This window comes from Vigna radiata, unplaced genomic scaffold, assembly GCF_000741045.1.
Source record: "Vigna radiata var. radiata cultivar VC1973A unplaced genomic scaffold, Vradiata_ver6 scaffold_206, whole genome shotgun sequence".
Classification (NCBI taxonomy): domain Eukaryota; kingdom Viridiplantae; phylum Streptophyta; class Magnoliopsida; order Fabales; family Fabaceae; genus Vigna; species Vigna radiata.
This window is the reverse complement of record NW_014542858.1, coordinates 266,584-289,701: the sequence shown is the minus strand read 5'-3', so window position 1 is coordinate 289,701 and position 23,118 is coordinate 266,584. Positions and strand designations below refer to the sequence as shown.

The window sequence follows — 23,118 nt, the reverse complement described above, 5'->3', positions numbered from 1 at the left end:
GGATTTATTTGATTATATTGAGAGTATAAAACTATTTTTTTAATTCTTATTTGTAAGACTTTTCTTATTTGACAATTTTTTTTATTAAAAATATATATTTTATGGTTAAATATATGTTTAATCTCTAAATTTTGATACAGTTTCATTCTCAAAATTTTAAAAATAAATAAATATAATTATTTTAATTTAAGTATGTTATTTTTTTTTACTTGTCAATAGTATGTTTTAGAATGACGAAATTCTAACTCATTATTAGTATGAAATACCGTTTAACAAACTTAACAAATTTAATGTTAACTTAAAAAAAATTATATGTTCATTAATTTTTAAAATTTAAAGATTAAAATATATTAAAATTTAAAATAGAGACAAATTTTAATTTGTGTGAACTAAATACATATTTAATCTTATATTTTATTTTGAAGATAGCATGCTTTCCTCTAGTCTTAATCTATTTCTTTTTGGCAACTTGTTCTTATTTTCCACTTATTGCTGTAGATGAACCACAAAGTTCTTTCATGAGCTTTGGTTTGGTTAACCTCTTTTTGAATTGATTATTCCATCCACTTTTGAATAAATATATAATTTTTCAAATTTAAATATCACCTTTAAATTAGAAATGATCATAAACGATGTTCTTATAAGGGAGTGACGGTAATTTTGGACTTGAACCTCTAAATATTAAGAAATCATTAAAGGGAGAGAGAAATTATCACTTTGAGCTATAAATTCTTACTTGTGTACAGTTAGCTACATCTTCAATCTCTTTCTCCCTCTCTCTTTCTCATACACTTGAAACACATGCACGACAGCCATGTCAACACTGAACCATCATTTCGATCTTCCAGAACAGATATGTTACGTAGAATGTGGATTCTGTACCACAATATTAATGGTAACGTATGTTGCTTTTAATTCTTCCTTTTCATATTTCTGTTTCCAATTCAATGTTGTAAGGTGCAGGTAAGCGTCCCATGCAGCAGTTTATCAACGGTGGCGACAGTCAGATGCGGCCACTGCACAAGCCTTCTCTCTGTTAATATGAACAAAACTTCCTTTTTCCCTTTCCACCTTCTTGCTTCTCTTTCTCCTGTTGAGGTCATCTTCGTTACCTTTCGATTCTCTCTCCATTATTCTTTATGAATATCCTCATTCTTGCTTCTCTTTCTCCATTCTGCAGCCAAAGGGTGCAGACAAGCCTTTGAAGAAGTATAGTTCATCCATAGTAACCTATTATGATTGTGAGGAAGAGAAGACGCCTCAAACTTCCAGCGTTGTGAATAAACGTACGTAAAAACTTTGATAAATATTACGAAGATTAAGCTTATTGAAGCAAGTTTTGTTAATTTATTAATTTTTCATGTTGGAATTAATGTTTTCAGCCCCAGAGAAGAGACAGAGGACACCATCTGCTTATAACCGCTTCATCAAGTAATGTTTTAACAGCACAAATTTATAACTTGGAATAACTCTAATGCTGATATTAGTTAAATATGCAGAGAAGAGATTAAAAGGCTAAAAGCTGAAAACCCTAAAATGGCCCACAGAGAAGCTTTCAGCACTGCGGCAAAAAATGTAAGGCTTTTGACCTGCACAGTAAGTTGTGTTGTGGTGAAGAAAGGTAGTTTTTTGTTTACGTTTGTTTTTGGTGATTTTTAGTGGGCCAATTTCCCCCCTTCAAACTGCAAAGGAGAAGCAGACAGCTGTAAAATTCTGCATCTAGAGTCTCCCAATGCTTCCCAGGTAAAACCATATCCAAAATATTCACCAACTCTTAATATTTATTTAGATAAGGAATACAAGTTATAAATTTATAAGTATATAATGTCATATGGGAAGAGAGATAAAAAAAAAAATAACCAAAGTTTCATAATAAACTGTAATGTAACTTTTATATATATGATTAGTTATAAATGATGTTTTATGTGACTTTCATAAAATATATAAAGGAAACATTTTATAATTTAATTTCTAATAAAACGCAATATTTTATAATAATTTTGATGCCAAAACATATTATAAAAGGTAATTTTTCAAACAATGATATATTTTGTAAAATATTTAGTTATTACGAAATTCAATAAAAATGATTCTAATATCAAGTCTTTTAATAAGTAAAATATAATAATATATAAATAAAAATGAATTTTTCTAATTTTTCTTTATTTTTTTCTTATTCAAATGACTTTTTGTTTTCATTTTATCCAAATGTATGTCGAGTGTGTTTGAATAGGAGCTGATTTGTTTTGGCAGTGTGGCATGGGAGTGTCAATTTATCCAACAGAAAAATAGTACAATTACTTAACAAGACTTATTAATTATTTCAGTAGAAAAGACTTATTCTCCTCACACTCATCTATCATAGTCAGATGTAACCATTTATCTATTATAAAAGCATTCTACATTATTATTATTATTATTACGCTACAGAAAAGAATATATATATATATATATATATATATATATATATATATATTTACAAAGTGTGTTATTTATATTTTTACAAATATATTAACTTTTTTTACTTATAAATATTTTTCATATTAATTCTGTTCAAAACATAAATTTAAAAATATTTATTATTTCATTCTTTAATCTTTAACTATCTTTTAATAAACACATATACAGACACCAGAGAAATTTTATTGTAAAAACATTCTACATTGTTATTACATTACAAGAAAAAAAAATGAGTGTTTTACATATATTTCTAGTCAGACTTAATTTTAATTCATGTATTTTTTGAATTAATATGTTTATAGACTTTTCTTCTCTCAATTGGCAAACTTCAAAATTCCCACATAACATACTTAATATCAAACCTCTCTTGTTATTTTCGTTTAATATTTTAATATATTGAGATATTGTATTTCGTACCAATAAATCTTTCTATAGAATATAAAATATCTTATTATCTCATCTTATTTTTATTATAATCATAAATCTTATTTTAACGTATTAAGTATTATTTTAAAATTACACAATATTATTTTTGTATTAACAAAATTCTTATTACTTTGAAGATTTTTATAATGTTTATAAAAAAATATTTTTCGTGATAAAAATAATATATTTTCATGTAATGATTAAATGTTAGTTTTTTCCTTTGATACAAGACCTAATGAATAATAAATTTTGTATTCAAGATCAAAACTTTTCATGCCAAACTTCAAGCAAATCCAATCAACTCGTCAATCAGTAAGTGTTGAATACAGATTAGGATTCAGTCAATACCAGTTTAAACTAAATTTTAATCTTAATACACTTTTTTATAATAACACTGATTCTAGAAAGAAAAAAAATTACTAAAACACACACAACAAATATATATTTTGAGAAGAGAAGTGTTATATGTTAGCAATTCTAACATTATATTGAAAAAAAAAATTATTTCGATTTTTACTTTTCTTGTTTTCTTACAACATGTACACCTCCTTTTCTTTCCTATTACTTTAATCCTTTAGTATTTGAGAAAAAATAATTAAGGAAAACTATTTTTTTCTTTAAGGTTCTGTTGTTGTTTTTTCTATTTTTAAAAGATTTGTGTTATTGTTTACCACTTGGCATTATAGAAAAAGATATTGGATTTTTTTAAAAAAAAATTTTAGTATTGTATATGATCTATTTTGTTATTTATTTTTATTTTTTGTTTTAGTTGAGTTTTTATGTTGCTACTCTAGTACCAAATAATGGTATTAAAGTTTTGCAAAATATTGTATTATACTATTATTATTATTGTTAGAATAGTGTTGTAGAAAAATTATTAGTGGAAAACTAATTTTTATAACCATTTTTTATATCAGTTATAATTTAATCATTATAATAAGTGACATAGTAGTACCATAATTATAAATAAGATAATATTTTATACTAGTTGTAGTTATAATTAATATAAAAAGTGGATATGATGACATTTTTTAATAAAAAAGAAAATTTTATATATCAGTTCTAATTATAATTAGTATAGAAAGTGAGTGTGATAGAATTTTTTGTAATAAAGGAGAAAACTTTCTGTATTGGTTCTAGTTATGATCAACATAGAAATTAGTTTCTTAATTTTTTATTTGTAAATACAGACATATAGGATTCTCAAATTCATAATCCTTATTCTCTTCTTTCTTCCCCTTCTTCTTGCTCTCAAGATCCCAAAACACTGACACACCGCTTACCTTCTCTTTCCCCCTCTTCTTTTCTCCTCGATTTTGGAATACCCAAACCCACAAAAGCTCCAAGTGATGCTCAAAAGCCTTAAAATGTTCCTTCCCATCGTCCTTACAAGAGAGGCTCTCAACTTGGAGGAGCACCTCACCAATGTTGTTATGGGAAGTACATTCTTCCTCCAAGGAAGAGACTACGTCAAGAACTTCAAAGAGTTTAATAGCAGTAATATTCACTATGTTTTGGGGCCAGATGTCCATTATTAAGGTACCAACACACCACTTCCAGTCTCTCGTTTCTTAAAACGCTTCAAATAAAATACAAAATGATGATAATAATGACGTTGCATTGGAGTGTTTATGTTAGTGGGGACGAATGACGGCTCAGTTCACACAATCGAGATTGGAGTAGTTAGAGGAGAGGAAAAGGTTGAAACTCCCCAATTATAGAAGCAATAACCTGAACAAGGATGCATTTGAGGAGAAAGCCAGAATTTCTGATCTCGAAAGGATTATTAGAGTGTATAGTAAATCTGTTGCCACTTTGAATCTTCTATATCGATTCTGGCCTTAATCAATGTAGAAAGTGGAGTTTTTATACTATCTGTTTATATAACTATTCTGGAATTGACATAGAAATTTTGTTTTAACCAATAAATTTGAATACGTTATGTGATAACAACTAATTTGATCTTTTACAATAAAAAAAACATAATGATTTTTTTACTAGATATCAAGTGTGGCGGTATTATGGTCGTGCATTTCTATATGAAAGTAGTACCTAAAGAAAGACTTTGGTATTTAATTAGTGACTCATTTGTCTTTCTTGGAAACCTAATGATGTATTGGTTCACGATGTAATTTTCATTATTCTAGTAGACAATATTATTCATAGGAAAAAGTGCACAAGTTAATTTTACTGCCATGATGGCAAAATATAAGATAGAGAAGTTTAATAGGAATAATTTCTCATTATGGAAACTAAGCTTATAAAGACAATTCTGAGAAAGGAAAATTGTGCCTATGCAATTAATGAAAGATCTATGAACATCATAGATAAATCTCAAAAGTAATTAAATATAATGTTATAGCAAATTTTCATTTACAATTGCAGATGAAATTTTATCTAGTATTAGTTTTAAAGAAAAACATTTATACTATATCCTCTCGTAAAACTCTAGCACATCAATATAATATGGATGGACACCTACATTTTGAAGATGTTGTCAAAGTTATTCTTGGAAAAGAATAGTGAAAAAGTAAGAAAGAAGGGAGGAGAGTTCAAAGCAATCAAAAGCTTTGATGATGATTCGAGGTAGATAAACAAAATGTGACTAGTGGAAGTTTAACTCGTGATAAATAAAAGTCTCTAAGTAAGAACTATACCAAATGCTAGCATTATGGCAAAAGAGAACTTGTAGAGGAACATTGTTGTCATATGAAGAATGGAGAAAAGAACTCTAAAGCATCAAGTTCACAAGGTTGTGATGCAAATACCTTAGAAGATGGAGATCTTTTAGTGAGTGATATAGTAATTAGTTCTAATAATGGAAAAAAATTACAAGATAAGTATGGTGGATTCAAGTGTAGCTTGGCACATGACTTTAGATCGACATTGGTTTTGCACTTATAAACCAATTTTAGGTAGATCAGTGTTCATGGAAAATGATAATGCCTTAAAACTCACTAAGTCGATACCGTCAAAATAAAAATGCAAGATGATATTGTACACATAGTTTAAGGGGTACACCATGTGAAAAACTTCAAAGAATAATCTATTATTTATTGGGTAATTAGATAACATCTAGCATAAGATCCATACTAAAGCTAGGATCTTAATTGATAGCGATGAAAGAATAAAAGATTGTGAGAAATTTGCATGTGTTTTTGGGAGATACATTGTAAGAAGCAAATACAACAATTGCATCAACAAGTCAAAAGGAAGTGATGATGATGTGTCATTATAGACTGTCATATGTTAGAGCGAGATATGAAAATACTTGTAGAACATAATCTCATGTCTAGGCTCAAAAAGGTTGCTTTACCCTCTTGCAAGCATTTTGTGATAAACAAGCAACATAGATTGAAGTTTGCTAGCATGGATACTAGAAGTAAACACATATCCTACTTACATTATGTTGTTTGGGAATCGCTAGTATAATCTCTCGAAGGAGAAAAATATTTTGTATCATTTACTGATAATTATTTTAGGAAATTTTTATGTATCCTATTAAGAGGAAGTTAAATGTGTATGTAGTATTTAGGAATTCAAAGCATGAGTAGAGCTTGAAATTGAAAAGAAAAAAAAATTAAGTTCTTGAGGATAAATAATGGAGGAAAATATGTATATGGCGACTTTTTAACATTTTGAAAGCAAAAAGGTATTACAAGACCATTTATTATTCCACGTACACTTCAACAAAATGGTGTGGTAGAGCACATAAAAAACCTCTTTAGACTAAAACAAGAATTATGCTAAGAATAACAATGACCAATTCTTTATAGGTAGTTAAAGTTATTTGTTAATGAAAGGTTTGAAAGCACGGATAGAAAGCTCAAATGGAAAACCAACTGATTGTTCTTCCTTACATGTATTAGGTTGTCCTATATATGTGATGTATAACTCCCAAGAAAGAGTAAAGTTGGGCCTAAAATCCAAAAAATGTATATTCTTGGATTATGTTGATAATATGAAGGGTATCACCTATAGAAACCCATTACCCATAAGGTGGTTCTTAGAGATGTAGTTATTGCAAAAAAAAAAAATAAAAAAATAAAAAAAATAAACTACAAAGTGAACAAATAAATTACATCTTTTTAAAGGATACCACCATAGCATATAGAAGGAATAATCCTTTCGGTGATTCTTTATCTCGACACTCACAATTTGCTATGACAAGCTATAATTTGTATTGTCTTCTAAATGAATGAGAGTTTTTAACTTTTCAAGTGGTGTAAGTGGTTTAGATATTTTCATTAAACCTTTGCAACCTTTAAATAGGTGCAAATTGGGCTTTGGGCCAATTACAAATAATAAAAACTGACAATAAAATATAACTTTCTAAAAATAAAATCTCCTTATTCTATCATAAAATAATATTCTACCTAATAAACACAAAATCATAACTACCCATTCCTCTTTTATCTCTATCAAATCAAACCAAATATTACTATACCCAAACCTAATAAAATAATAAATCTCTAAAATTTAAGTTTATTCCAACAAACTCCCCCATAAACTTAAATTCTAAGTTTATTCCAACAAACTCCCCCATAAACTTAAATTCTAAGTTTATCCCAACAAACTCCCCCATAAACTTAAATTCTTCTCTCTCTTCATTCTTCTCTCTCTTCATTCTTCTCTCTCTTCATTCTTCTCTCTCTTCATTCTTCTCTCTCNATTCTTCTCTCTCTTCATTCTTCTCTCTCTTCATTCTTCTCTCTCTTCATTCTTCTCTCTCTTCATTCTTCTCTCTCGGCCTTGAGTGTTCCGAACTTCCCCACTTCTCAAAATTTGAAGCCGATCAGCATCGAGCTTTCGTTTCTTTTTTATTTGGATCATTACCCCATCTAATTGTATGTTAAAAATAGGTTAGTGCTTGATGTGGGAAAAGCTTTTCTGGTAAATGGGTTATGTTTTTTATGAGTCCTAACTATATAACTATTTGCCATTATCTTTTGGTATTTTGGGATAGCGATAAATATGTAAAAGAAATAGTATATTGATAAAGATATTTTTTCCAAAATCAAAAGAGCGATTAGGTAAAAAAATAAAGGATTCTTAATTAGCTCGTTATCCTAGAACAAAAATTAGACAAAAAATATTTGACTCTCCCTCTTATTTGTGTCTTTTTCTCTCACTCACTCCCCCTCTAGCGGAAGCATTCCCAACCAAACCATCAGCTCTGATACCGATGTTGGGAAAATCTCACTATGCACACTCATAACGTGATCCACACAAATAATTTTACTCTTCAATCCATTGTGGGTAATTTTCATTAAACCTTGACAACCTTTAAATAGGTGCAAATTGGGCTTTGGGCCAATTACAAATAATAAAAACTGACAATAAAATATAACTTACCTAAACTAAAATCTCCTTATTCTATCATAAAATAATATTCTACCTAATAAACACAAAATCATAACTACCCATTTCTCTTTTATCTCTATCAAATCAAACCAAATATTACTATACCCAAACCTAATAAAATAATAAATCTCTAAAATTTAAGTTTATCCCAACAATAAGACATGGAAGCTTATTAAGCTTCCAAAAAGTCAAAAAGTCATTAGTTTCAAATATAAGATTGAATGAGATAACAATGATCAAGTTGAACAATATCGTGCTAGATTAATAATAATGGAGTATGCTAAAAAAACAAGGCATTAACTTTAGTGAGATATTCTCGTTAATTGTTAGATTGACAACAATTAGAGTTTTTTTTGGCTTAGGTATTGCATTTGATTTATATCTTGAGCATTTGGATGTAAAAATTACTTTTTATTCATTAAAAACTTGGATAGAATATATATATATATATATATATATATATATATATATATATGCTTTAACCAAAAGACTTTAAGGAACTAGAAAATTTATAAATGTCAATTGTTGGTACAAGAGGTTTGATTCCTTTATTATAAGTCTTGGTTACAAAATATTGAGTTTAGACCATTGTACCTATTACAATAAGTTTGATGAGAATTATTTTATTATCCTATTATTGTATGTGGATGATATGTTGGAGTTAGGCTTCAATAGAGTTCAAATACAAGAATTGAAGGCATAATTAGCTTGGAAGTTTGATATGACGAACTTGGTTCCAACAAATAAGATTTTTGGGTTGCAAATTTACCAAGACAAAAAGATAGGAAGGTTTGGCTTTCTCAAAATAATATTGACTTACTATAATTCTTGTGACGCTTCAACATGTAAGGTTGCAAACCAATTTATACACTCATTTCAAATCAATTGTAGTTTATTCTCAACTGAGTCCTAGAAATGAAACAAAGACAATGAAAATGTTTCAAGTGGATGGAAGCCTTATTATGACATGATTTGTACAAGACTAGACATTGCATAAATAGTGAGAGTGATTAGAAAGTTCATTGCAAATCTTGGTAGAGAGCATTGTTGAGACTTTGGCAAGTGTACCAAATCGTTTCAAGTAATAAAACCGGTAAGACCGAATATCATTTCCCAAGAGACTCGTTTCACCGAACAATCGTATAATTTCTAACTTAGACTAAAGAATGATTCTATATTTTGAGTTTTGGTGCAATTAAAGTAAACATGAAACATAAATAATAAAAGTGATCTTAGATGCTCAAACACTTTGAAATGGAGAGATTAGAAATGATATGAAATAATATTGTTGGGGGTATGATTTCACTTACTTCACTCTTATGCATAGAAACTCACTTCTCTTTATTAATATGTCAATGTCAATCTACTAATTTACTCAAATCTCAATCCCTTGGTAGAGAGATCCTAGACTTCCTCATTAGGCTCTAATCCCTTGGAAAACCTAACAAGTATTTTCGCATTAAGATTTGAGATTTAACACAACCAAAGGTCCTAGTTCTATCCCTAGATACTATTTCCTTTAGGTGTTTAATACAAGTCTAGATTTGCCCAACATTTCCCAATATCAAGCAAACCTTAAAATCATGTCATGGGTAGCAACTTCACAACGAGCATTAAGAGAAGAAATTAAACACTAACAATCAATGAAAGAGGCATATATTCATTCAAAACATATTAGTTTACATAAGAGTTCAGTGGCTACATCAATCCCCAACAACACTAAAACTAGCTCTTCATGAATGGACAGCCCAAGCTTACAACAATGGTAGAAATGGAAGAAGGAAGAAGACCCAAGGATGAAGAAGGATTGTTCCCACAACTCCTAGCTTGCCTCCAAGAGCTCCAAAATGAGAGAAATGTGTCTGGGTAGCGAAAGATCCAGAGCTGGTCGCGTTTTAAGCTTAAAAAGACCTATTTTTTCCACATCAGCGTCGCCACTGCTTAGCTGCACCCCAGGGGCAGCCTTCCAGAGAGCAGGGCGCTCAACTGCACCCCAGCGGTAGCCTTCCAAAGAGCAAGGCGCTCAACTACACCCCAGCTACAACATTCCAGAGAAGAATGAGGCTCTGCTGCACCCCAACGACAACAATAATCTTTGCTCCATATTTCCTCTTTTACATTCATTCAAACTTTGTGGTTCTTCCATTCTTCGGATTCGCCAACAAGCTTCATGTAAATGATCTACCAACCAAAAAGTGGGGATTAGTGATGAAATTTGAACCAATACAACTCAAGATGTAACTACTTAGAAACATAACAAATTGATAAAAAAGGTAAAAAGCTAAGAAAGAGTTGACATTTTCTCTCATTTCAATACTGAAATCAAGGAAAAATATGTCATTATCAAGCATTAGAGTGTTATTAAGAGGACCCTTAGATATGTTAAAGGAACCTCAATTGTTATATTATGTTTTGAATGATCAAAAGTAGTTGTCAAATGCTATGTTAATTCAGATTTTACATATGATCTTGATAAAAGAAGATGGTTTAAACCATTTAGGCGTCCCTATTTTCGTTCGGTTCTCCCATTTTGGTCCTTTCTTTTAAAGTACCCCCTTTTGAATCCTTATAACTGCTAATTTGAAGCAATTGAGCCCTTACCGTTAAATTTGGTTAACGGAGTTAAAATTGTGTACAGGTGGTGGGATGACGTGTCTAGTTACTTAAACATGGCATATTTAGAAGTGAAACGTTGCAAAATTTTCGATTCCAATGTGACAGCCACCATGTGCCCCTGGCCACCATCAACACCTTTCAGGCCACCGTAGAACCGTCGTTCCTCGCAAAGCACAACAACACCATCATGAAGCATCTTCGCGAAGGCGCAACCCAAATCACCGTTACGAGTTCATCTTCTTCATCAAGCCTCCAATATCCTCCGCGTCTTCATCATCTTCTTCTCCTTCACCACAGAACCACTACACCTTCGTTGGACAACCATCAACCTTCAAATCGTCCCTAGTTCACACTTAACACCCAAACTGCGAAAGCTCATTACGAAGAACCCTAAAACCCCAATCGCAAATTTCACTCTCAAACGTAAGCTTCATCTTTTTCCTTATGCATAAATCCTACAAAAGGAAACCCAGAAATCACAGTACCAGGGTTGTTTTCTCCTCCACTAGGGTCTCATAGGCTATGACATCATAACGGAAAAGCCCTCTCTGCATGCATTCTTCCCACTACACCACCAAACTCAAAATACTTAAAAACAAATCATGAAACAACTACAAACAAGGAAAAGAAAAACAACATAAAAAAAACATCGAGCCTTAGATAAAACAAAAACGCATAACATAATGACACAACTAGAACAAAAATAAAACATCGAGCTTGAAGAAACGCAACTCCTTTTCAGCGACCTTGTCAACCCTCTTCAAAGCATATAAAGGCAACCTCGCACCTGTCCCCAAAACACCACAAAATACACAAATGAGCAAAATCCAAAGTCCATCAAATAGATAACATCATGGTTTTAAATTGCGGCCACAACGGGCATGTGCGAGCGAGTGGCGAATTTGTTGAATAGCCGTGATGTCTACAAAGCTACAACCCCGGGTCTTAACCCCACACACCCCCAAAATCCGAAATCAAAATCGATCCCTCTTCTCTTTCTACTCCTTCTCCCCTTTCTCTCGTTTCGCGTTAAACGGAGGAAAAATTGACAGATTTGAAGACCCAATGAACCAAATTACAAAACCCAAAAGGGAATTGGAGGAAAGTTGAGAGAGGACGGTGGTTTTGGTGGCGGTGATGAGGAAGGGGATCAGGGTTGAGCTTTGTTTATATATGGAGAAAGAGAGAGAAGGATAAGAGATGAGAAAATGTAATTGCAATTGTGGTGGTTGTGGTTTTGAATCGGTATATACCCAATTATCATAAAATAATTGGGTGTATTATCTTCATCCGTGAGCTGATCGGAGAATCATGGAGAATATATCATCATTAAATGGGGAAGAGTGTGGTTGTGAATTTAAGAACATGCAGTGTCTAGCAAACCAGAATTATTTAACAAGTCAGTCTGGATTTACTCCTAACAGTACTACATTTCACCTCCTACACAATCATTTAACACGTCATCTCACCACACCTGTGCACAATTCTAATTCCGTTAACGAAATTTAACGGCAGGGGCTCAATTGCTTCAAATTAGCAGTTATAAAGACTCAATTGGAAAACTTTAAAAGAAGGAGAACAAAATGTAAGAACCGAAAAAAAATAGAAATGGCTAAATGGTTTAAATCAAAGAAGATCTACTATTAATTATATGTTTACACTTATAGGAGGGACGGACAATAAGTTGGTATGCACTTTATAATGTAGTTGCTCTCTTTATTACAAAAGTTTAATACATGGTAACTACTCAAGCATGCAAAAAAGTTATAGATTCAAAGGTTAAAAAAGCGGAACTTGAACACTAAGAACAAAAACTTGTTGTATATTGTGACAATCAGAGTATCTTGCACATTCCAAGAAATCCTGTTATGTATTCTAGAATAAAACACATAGGTATCGTATCACCGCTTTATTCGAAAGGTAGTAAAGGAATGAAATATGGATATGCAAATATTTACACTAGTAAAAACCTATAATATGTAAAAACCTATAATATATTATGACAACGTGATTAGCATTGACAATTTTATGTGAGTTCGATTCTACTGTGATGTATCAGAAAAGATAGAGAACATAATAACAAGATCGAAACATAATACGAGAATTGGACTAATTTCACCAAAATAAGTTTTCCTTTTGAAATTATTTTTATATTCTTTTTTCAAATTTTAAGACAGAAGATTAATATTTTCTCCTTAAAGTTAGAGAAAAAGATATAATAATTTTCTCTCTTTTAATAAAATTACAGTAGAGTCTATTGTATTCATCTTTTTATTTTAGTTGAGTTCTTTCATTATTACTTTCTAATATTTAATATTTAAGACCAATTTAAGTGAAAGTACCGGCAACAAAAACATGTTTTTCCCAGTATTATTATTAGAAGCATTTATGGACGCAATTGATTTACGATGCTTATGTTAGAGAGAATGTTTTAATCATGGAATGTACAAAAACAACATCTTTCACCAAGAAATCATAACTTTTGCCCGTAGCTGTAACTCTGCTAAAAAAGAATAGCAATATTGTATATAAAAAGATGGTTTAAACCCTTTTTTGATCCTTAAGTTAAGTTCTGATGTTCAGTTTAGTTATCGCTTTTAAAAATGTCAACCTTAGTCCCTATGATATGAAAAATGTATCAAATCAGTCCTCATGACAACACTTAATGAACAATAAATCACAAGTTTTCATACCTAGATATCTAATATTTTGTGATTTGTTAACGGAAGGTGTTATGAACAACAAATCACTTAATGAAAACTTGTTATTTGTTAACGAATAGGACTGATTTGATGCATTTTTCATATCATAAGGATTAAAGGTCGACATTTTTAAAAGCTGAGACTAAACTGAACATCAAAACTTAAGTTAAGGACAAAAAAAGGGTTTAAACCTAAAAAAATTCCATTCTCGTAACGTGACTAGTCAGTGTCCCCACACTGTGCTGTATATGTAATGTAGTGAATTTCTAAGGTAATGTAAGCCTACCCTGTTTATATAATACAGTACTTTTGCCAGAGTGCATATGACTTAACTTCATTTGTGAAACTTTAAGGTCAACAAAGAAGGCCAAGGTTTCCGTGGAAGAAAGGTTCCGAGGAATTCTGTCTAATCAAGGACACCTTTCGAGTGAAGGCTCAGCACACATCACAACAATCTGTTTTCTGTCTTAACACTGAAGTTGTCACTGCATCGAATGAAAACGAGTTGAGTACTCTAGATAGCTAACAATTTGAAACCTGAAACTTCAATTTTGTTTTCACACTCGCTTTACACCTGTGCTATCTCTCTTACTTTCCCATTGCGTATCTTATTGTGACTTTACATTTAACTCATTTACATGGGTGTAAATGATGGAGTATACTTCCCAAAAGAGTGTGAATGATAAAACATTCATTATGTTTGAGACTTTAACCTTTAGAAAGTGTCTTGTAGTACTGATTGATAGTTTTGACTCACACCCTTTTGTGATCCAACATATCTGCATCATTATTTTTCAGGATCACACAAATGTTTACTGGTCAAGTGAACATTTCTCCACATATATCTCTAATTGTATTTGGATTTGGATTGGTGGTTTGAATCTAGTTGAGAATAAAATTAAGGTGAAATTATAAAAAAAATAAGTTTTTGTTGCTTTAGAAAATCACTGTCATGTCAACAGTGTTACCAAATCTGCAGTAACACAATGAACTGGTTGCCAAGGTGCAATTTGTTTGAGTCCAAGCAGAAAAAACCGAAACATATTACTACTAACTTTTACCAAAAGGCTCTATATTTAAGTTTGGTACATTTGAATTAACTGTCAAATTTATACAAGTACCAATAACAGCTTTCTGGCAATCATAATGCTAGAAATAAGGATAACACAGACACCAAAAAAAGAAAAAATAAAACCAAGAAATCTAACCTGAAATTTGAAAATTACACAAAAAGAAATGTAAAAGACTTTAATCACATATTGCATTCTTACACACCAAAAGTTAAAGTTAATGCCACTATGGTACAATTTTATTCTTTAATGCTTCCCAGAAAAGCATCTTGTATTAAAGAACTACACGCTATATGTGGCAAGAAGAAGAGTCTGCACCCACAAACCATTAGAGAGGGAAGCTCACAAAATTAGGCTAATCAGTAACTTCATTGCAATGATCAGTCATTGCTAATATTTCCCTGATCCATCTTTCACTAAATGTTAACAGAGAAATCTAGCTCACTTTTCCCTTGAAGGATTACTCATGAGCCTCCATTCACTTTATCGGTTCCAGGGTTTTCTTCTAGCCAATTTTGATGCCCTTTGAAAATATCTACCTGAAAGGAAAAAAACCAGAACTGATATCATTATACTGGTGATCACTACAAAAGATTAATGGTCATAAAATCTTGATAATTAGTTTACATGTTCATACACGTCTCAGTTAAAAAGATGAAACACATCTTAGTTCAAAGGATCTTACTTATGGATGGTCTGGGAGTGACAACCTGCAAATATTGTCTAAAGAATTCCCTGTTCTCCTTTTGCAACTCTTTCCACACTGCACAAAATAACACAGTTTAATCCACACGATCAAGCTGTAGAAGAAACACCAAGTGTAACACAGACCTGTAACAGTAACAAGTGGTTTAATCCCTGCATGTTCTGCCAGAGCCCTTATGCACTGTTCTTGACTCATGTGAAACAGCATGCACCTCTCAATGAGATTCTGAACCTGCATTATTTTCCATGCACGGAGCTTATAATAATATAAATAAGTAATCAAGAAAAAATAGTCTTTAAAGTAAACTTTGTCAGTTCTATATATAATATTATATCAGAAAAGGGCACCGGATAGAATATATTACCATCCTAATATAGCTATGTGGGTGGCAATACAAACAAGGAAGCGGGTATTGGTGACTGTGATGCATTGTGTTGGTGTAGCTAGTTATGGAAAAAACAAAGAGAATAAAGAAAGGAATAGAAGAAAGAAAACAAAGGGCAAAAGTACACGAGAGTTTAAGATATTTTGATGGAGGGTTTTATATAGTAGAGAACATTCAAATTAGTGTAACATTGTCTTATCCACACATATCTAGAGTGAAGGGCCAAAATAGCTCGAGAAATCCTAACGATAGATTCACCTCATCTTTAAAGGGATAAGAGAAGTGGTGTTCCCCCGTCTTCCACTCTTTTTCTCTCTTTTTCTTCTTTTTCTTAAAAGAGTGAATGTGTGCTATTTACGACAAAAATGTGTACATGCCAACGACCACTTAAAGTTGCAACCTCAAAATTCGATTATTGAAGTAGTAACCAAACATCTTATGATGTTTCTATTTAACGAAGAATCTCTTGTTTTATTCTAACCCGTTAAACCAGTATTAGAAGTGAGACTAACATATATTATGCAGTAATAAGTTGAAAAAAGTGAAAGTAAATGCCTCATTTGTTGCGGCAACATTTGAAGGTTACGATCTTGAAAGAGGTATATATGTGGTCCTCATCTGATGCATAGATGCCACTTGCTTCCGTGTGAGTGAAACAATAGAGATGCAAATCACGACAAAAAGGGAAAAAAACAAAAGAAAAAAAGTGGAAATAATAACACTTGCTCAACGATAGATTCAAATCAACGTCAGAGTGAAAAACAACAAAACAAAAGAAAAAAGTGTGAGGAATATGATTACTTGACCTCACCTGCTACAACAATTCTGGCTAAATCATATATTGAAAAATAAATAAAAGAGGTAAAGATGTGAAATGCAACGGAACTGCGTGTTTGAATTTGGTCGCTAGAATATACATTTTATAGGTGGCTCAAAACCATATCCTATAACCAAAAATTTACACAATACAAATGGTAGGTACTCTTAAATGCGAATGAAAGTGGATGGGATTCAATCATTTCTGTGAATATTTTCTATTTAATTTGCATTGGAATTAATTTAAGCAGATTTTTGGTATGAGAAAATTATTATTTTTGGAAATAATTAAAATTTGTTTAGATTATTATAAATATTTTTTAAAATGTTTATGTAAGTTTAATTGAAATTAACAAGCAAATTCATATTTTTAGTAAAAGCTTTCACTATTTATTATATTAAATCATTTGATAAACTTAATGCAATATGTTCATCGCGGTAGGACTCTTTTTTTTTTTTTTTTTAATTCGGAAAAGTTTGAATTTGATCTCCATGAAAATAATTTTGTGAAAATCATAACAAAAAAATTCTCTCCAAAAATTATTTTTGGTAATATTATCTCCCAAAAATTAAATCATGAATTCCTAATATTAGATTTTCAGAAAACAGAGAAAATTTCGGTACTATGATTAAAAGATTAGATTTTAGTTTGAAAATAATAAATTAACATAAAATTTTATCAATAAATAAGGGTCTTGTGTTAGGAACAAAGTTAAGTTGGAGTGCTTTTAAAATTCTTTTAATTAATTAGTAATATATTCCTATTTTCAATTGGGTAGATGTACATAAAAACTAATGTGATGAGAAAAGTATAACAAATTTCATAATTCAAAGTAGATCAAAATTTGTATAAATAATTTGCTTTATTTATAGAAAACAGTACATGAAGATCTTGACTAGAAATCCATCAATGTTTCCTAACGGCTTCTTTTAGTGATATTCAGAGAACATTAACTATTGACTTGTTTTTCATGAGTAGCTAATAATTACTTCTATGTTTAGGATGACCAGGTAGTGATAACTAGCACATTTAGGTGTGGTAATCGATAATTGTTAATGTTTTTCACACATTCTAGTAATGATAACTTTCACGTACAAAAAACGCCACGACTATTTTTTGTCTTCCAATTTTTTCTATTTTCATTCTAGTTCAAAATTCATTATTGCCTTTACCAAACTTTCTTTTAAACTTTGAACATAGTTTTGCTTCAGCTTTGTTGGATATATATGTTTCGAATCTTATATTTTTTGGATAATATCTATATTGGACTAAGTATCTTTGAAAATAATTTCAAGTTATGCAACTCTGAAAATTATTTCTTGAAGATATGTAGTATTTTAAATTAATTTTGTTCAAATTCGATAGCTTTGTTTAAAAGTTTACTAGTACAATATTGTCAGGTGTTTTTGATGGAAAAAGGCTAAAACAAATAACAAATTATCAAGGAGTAATAATGCAGTAGAAATTCAATCTCCCTTCTTGTGAGATTCTGCGAAGAGCACCAAAAAAATAAAACAAAAATAGAATTCAAAGCACAAAGAGACACCAACAATTTTTAGCGTGGAAAACCTCTCAATGCAAGGGTAAAAATCACGAGTCGTCCAGACCAAAGAAAAATCTACTATGATCAATAATAGGGTACAAAAGAGTCTCCAATAATAACACCAAATGGTATTTTCAATAAGCCAAATTAACTAAGCACAAATGCTTACAAATGAGAACAAAGAAGATGAAAATTCTCCAAAACAGGGCTGCTGGTACAGGACCGATTTCTCCCAAACTAGACCTCCGATTGAAAATCCGAACGGTCAGAATGAAGAACCATATATCTGGAACCTACTGTCCAAAAATCAGCTCGATCCAACGGTTAACGACTTCACAGCGTCAAAAACACCAGTGCAGGTTTAGGGTTATGCGGGAATGGCTTTCTCTCTTTCTTTTTCTCTCACTTGGCTTTTGCTTCTCTTCAAATGATTCTCTTGTGCTCTACTAATCTGACCCATCTCATTTTAACCTAATGAGACATAATGGACCACACTTTTTGGGCCTATTCTCCACATAGGAAGGGAGCCCAATAACCCAACAAATCTCCCCCTCACAACTATGTGGAGTTATTCGCCAAACCGGCGATCTCACAACAATGCCTTGGTCATCATATCAGCACCATTATCATCTGTATGAAATTTAGCTAGTTCCACCAACTTAGCATCCAAAACATCACGTATCCAATGATACCTCAGATAAATATGTTTGGATTTAGAATGAAAAGTTGGATTCTTACCAAGATGAATAACACTTTGACTGTCACAATACAACAAGTATTTATCTTGCACAAAACCAAGTTCCTGCAATAATTTCTTCACCCATAACAACTCCTTGCATGCTTCAGTAAGTGCAATGAATTCTGCCTCAGTAGTAGACAATGCCACACACTTTTGCAACTTTGATTGCCAAGCCAAGGCTCCCCCTGCAAACTGAACCAAATAGCCTGAAGTGGACTTTCTGGAATCAATGTTTCCAGCCATATCTGAATCTGAGTAACCCACCAAAGTAGGCTTATCACCTCCAAAACAAAGCCTCAAACCACTAGTACCACGAAGATACCTCAAAATCCATTTCACAGCATTCCAATGCTCTCTACTTAGATTTGACAGAAATCTGCTAACTTACAAACAGCGTGTGCAATATCAGGCCTTGTACATACCATTGCATACATCAAACTACCCACCGCAAAAGCATAAGGAACTTTGCTCATAGTTATCTTCTCAACTTCATTTGAAGGACTATGTTTAACACTCAACTTAAAATGAGTAGCAAGAGGAGTACTTACAACCTTAACATTCTCCATTTGGAATCTTTGTAGCAACTTTTGAATGTAGTGCTCCTGTGATAGTCAAAGTTTCTTCTTTTTTCTATCACAAGTGATACTTATACCAAGAATCTTCTTAGCAGCTCCCATGTCTTTCATGGCAAATGACTCGCCAAGTTGCTTCTTCAACCTATCAATTTTGGAAACATCTTTTCCAACAATAAGCATGTCATCAACATATAGCAACAATATAATGAAATCATTCTCAGAAAATTTCCTGACAAAAACACAATGGTCAGAAGTAGTCTTCTTGTAGCCTTGCTCACACATAACAGACTCAAACTTCTTATACCACTGCCTCGGAGCCTGCTTTAAATCATATAGGCTTTTTCGTAGCCTACACACATAGTCTTCCTTGCCTTTAACAAGAAAACCATTTGGTTGCTTCATGTAAATCTCTTTCTCCAAATCACCATGAAGGAAGGTTGTCTTCACATCCATCTGTTCAACCTCCAAATCAAGAGTAGCAGCTAAACTTAACACGGTTCTGATGGATGTCATCCTCACCACAGGTGAGAAAATCTCATTGAAGTCAACACCCTTTCTTTGTCTAAAGCCTTTCACCACTAATCTGGCTTTATATCTGATAGATGTAGAATTGCTCTCTTGCTTCACCCTGAAGATCCACCTGTTCTCTAAGGCTCTCTTACCCTTAGGTAACTTCACCAAGTCATAAGTGTGATTATCATGCAGAGATTTCATCTCATCCTGCATTGCATCCAACCACTTTTGGTTTTCTTCACTTTCAACGGCCTCCTCATAACATTCAGGTTCACCCTCATCAGTCAACATCACATACTCATCGATAAAGTACTTCTTAGAAGGTTGTTTTGGCCTGTCAGATCTTCTGGGTTGAGCTTCAGGTAGCTCAAGTACATCACCAAGACTCTCATCATGTTCCTCTTCATTAACATTATCGATAGGAACATTCAAGCTATCTCCAACCTACTGATTATCAATATCACCATGTTGTTCATCATCATGAACATCAATATCCAAATCATTAATAGACAGCCGAATTGGATCAACATCAACCACATTACCATCTTCCTTAGGAGTAGACTTCTCCACCTTATCAATATCTTCAATAGTTTGATCTTCCATGAATTACACATCACGGCTTCTAACAACTTTCTTTTCAACGGGGTCATTCAACTTGTAGCCAAATTCATCCTGACCAAAACTAATGAAGATGCATTGCCTTGTCTTCACATCCAACTTGGATCTTTCATCCTTTGGAACATGAAAAAATGCTTTACAATCGAAGACACGCAAGTGATCATAAGTAACATTCTTGTCAAACCAAATCTTATCTGGCACCTCAGAGTTCAAAGCAACTGTAGGACTTAGATTAATAACATGCACTGCTATAAACAATGCCTCACCCCAGAAATGCTTAGGCAATTTTGCTTCAGAAAGCATACACCTAACTCTTTCAATCAATGTCCTGTTCATCCTCTCCACTAAACCATTCAGCTGAGGAGTTTTGGGAGGAGTCTTCTCATGTGAAATACCATATTGTCTACAATAAGAATCAAATGGTCCACAATATTCACCACCATTGTCAGTATGAATGCACTTCAGCTTCTTGCCTGTCTGCCTCTCAACCAAAGCATGGAATTCTTTAAACTTGTCCAACACTTGGTCCTTTCTCTGTAGTGCATAAATCCAAAGCTTCCTGGAACAATCATCAATAAAAGTAACAAAGTAAAGTGCACCACTAAAAAACTTTACCTTCAACGGGCCACAAACATTAGAATGCACCAATTCAAGCAACTCTGACTTCCTGGACGGAGGATGCTTCTTGAAGGATACTATGGTTTGTTTACTAGCCATGTAGTGAGAACATTTCTCCAACTCTACATTCTTCAATCCTAAGAGAACATCCTTTTTAGCTAAGCAGTTAAGCCCCTTTTCATTGATGTGCCCAAGCCTTCCGTGCCACAAAGATGACTCCATATACACGACATTCACACTGTCTTTAGCAACCAAAGCTTTTGTCCAGTAAAGCTTGGAGTTTTTCTCCCCTTTAGCCATAATCAAGTTACCTTTGGTGAGCTTCCACTTTCCAGAACCAAAGTGATTATCAAATCCACCATCATCAAGTACCTGCACAGAAATCAAGTTAAAGCGAACATCTGGAGCATGTTTAACTCCTCTAAGCAACAACTGCATCCCCATGTTGGTTTGCAAGTGAACATCACCAACACCAATAACCTTAGACACCCCATCATTACCCATCTTCAATACTCCTAAATCACTAGGTGTATAAGATGTGAAGAACTCCTTCCTGGATGTAACATGCAGTGTAGCACCACTATCAATTATCCACATGCTCTCATCAGATACAAGATTAATAGTGTCATAATCACAAAGACAAACAAGGTCACCACATGTAGTAGTAATAGTAACACGATCGCCATCATCATTATCTCTTTCTCTTTGCTTACCCTTTTTGTCTTTGTTCTCTTTCTTCCACAAAAAACAGTTCTTCTTTATATGTCCTGTTTTGTGATAATGGTGACACTTCACATTCTTGTACCGAGACTTGGACTTGCTCCTGCTTTTATCTCTACCACTACTTTGTTCTTTCTTCTGGCTTCTCCCCCTATTCTCTGTAATAAGCACTTCTGAATGAGATGAAATACCCAGTGTCTTCATTCTCATCTCCTCATTAAGAGTACCACTCTTTGCCATTTGCAAAGAAATATCACCATTAGGGGTAGCACTTATCATGAAAACCCGAAATGTCTCCCACGAATCTGGTAAAGAGTTTAATAGGAATAAGCCCAATAGATCATCATCAAATTTTATACCCACTCCAGCTAATTGATCATAGCGTCCTTGAAATTCACTCAAGTGATTTGAAACAGGAGTTCCTTCCTTGTACTTCAACTCCACAAAATTTTTCAGCAAGTACAATTTTAGAGGCATACAAGGACTCAAGCTTATCCCATAGGCTTCTCGCATGTGTCTCATTAGCAACAAAATTATAAACATTATCATCAACAAACTGCCTGATAAATCCACATACCTGTTGATGTTCAAAATCCCATTCTTCATCTGACTTAGATTCCGGCTTATTGGAAGCAAAAACAAGAAGATGCAAATTTTTCACAAGTAGCGAGTCCTTCATCTTGCCTTTCCATAAGTGATAATTTTCTCCATTCAATGGAATCAATTTTGTATGTGCCTCCATCATTCACGCAAATTAAACAATCACTTAACCAAAGAGCTCTGATGTCACTGTTGACAAATTGGTAAGTGTACCAAATCGTACAAGTAATATAAATGGTAAGACCAAGTATCGTTTTTCCCAAGAGACTCGTATGGCTTTCTCGTTCGCGTGAATTAAAATAATAAGACTTGAAAAATAAAATTTAATAAATTAGATTTGAGGATAAAAATATTAACATGCAAAAGTAAAGTTGATTCAATTGACAAACNAAAACAATGGATGGATGGATGTTGTTGGGTACTAACAATTTCATCTATTCCACTCTCTCTTACATACTACCCTTGACTATTAGATTGATTAATTGCTATGCCACTTTCTAAGCCTCCCCTTAACCCGATCCCTCGGCGAAAAAGGCCTAATATTAACTACTGGCTTGCTATCCCTAGCCTCCCCTAGTAATTAATACCGCATTATAAACATAAGTTAGCGCAATTGATCGTCCTACCCCTATCCCTAGGTGGTATT

The 23,118-nt window shown here is 32.5% G+C and overlaps 2 protein-coding genes across 2 annotated transcripts; one reads left to right on the top strand and one right to left on the bottom strand.

Moving 5' to 3' along the window:
- The first annotated feature begins 737 nt into the window (after window positions 1-737).
- Window positions 738-14,323, top strand: LOC106780796 (axial regulator YABBY 4-like). The gene is made up of 7 exons (XM_022777117.1): window positions 738-895; window positions 964-1,098; window positions 1,181-1,286; window positions 1,383-1,431; window positions 1,500-1,575; window positions 1,660-1,743; window positions 13,922-14,323. Exons 1-7 carry the CDS (start codon window positions 815-817, stop codon window positions 13,976-13,978), a joined length of 588 nt encoding a protein of 195 aa, XP_022632838.1. The 5' UTR covers window positions 738-814; the 3' UTR covers window positions 13,979-14,323.
- A 272-nt stretch (window positions 14,324-14,595) lies between these two features.
- Window positions 14,596-15,977, bottom strand: LOC106780792. Its single transcript, XM_014669096.2, has 4 exons — window positions 15,709-15,977; window positions 15,470-15,575; window positions 15,324-15,401; window positions 14,596-15,177 (listed from the first exon to the last, which is right to left on the bottom strand). Exons 1-4 carry the CDS (start codon window positions 15,772-15,774, stop codon window positions 15,122-15,124), a joined length of 306 nt encoding a protein of 101 aa, XP_014524582.1. The 5' UTR covers window positions 15,775-15,977; the 3' UTR covers window positions 14,596-15,121.
- Between the last annotated feature and the right edge of the window lie 7,141 nt (window positions 15,978-23,118).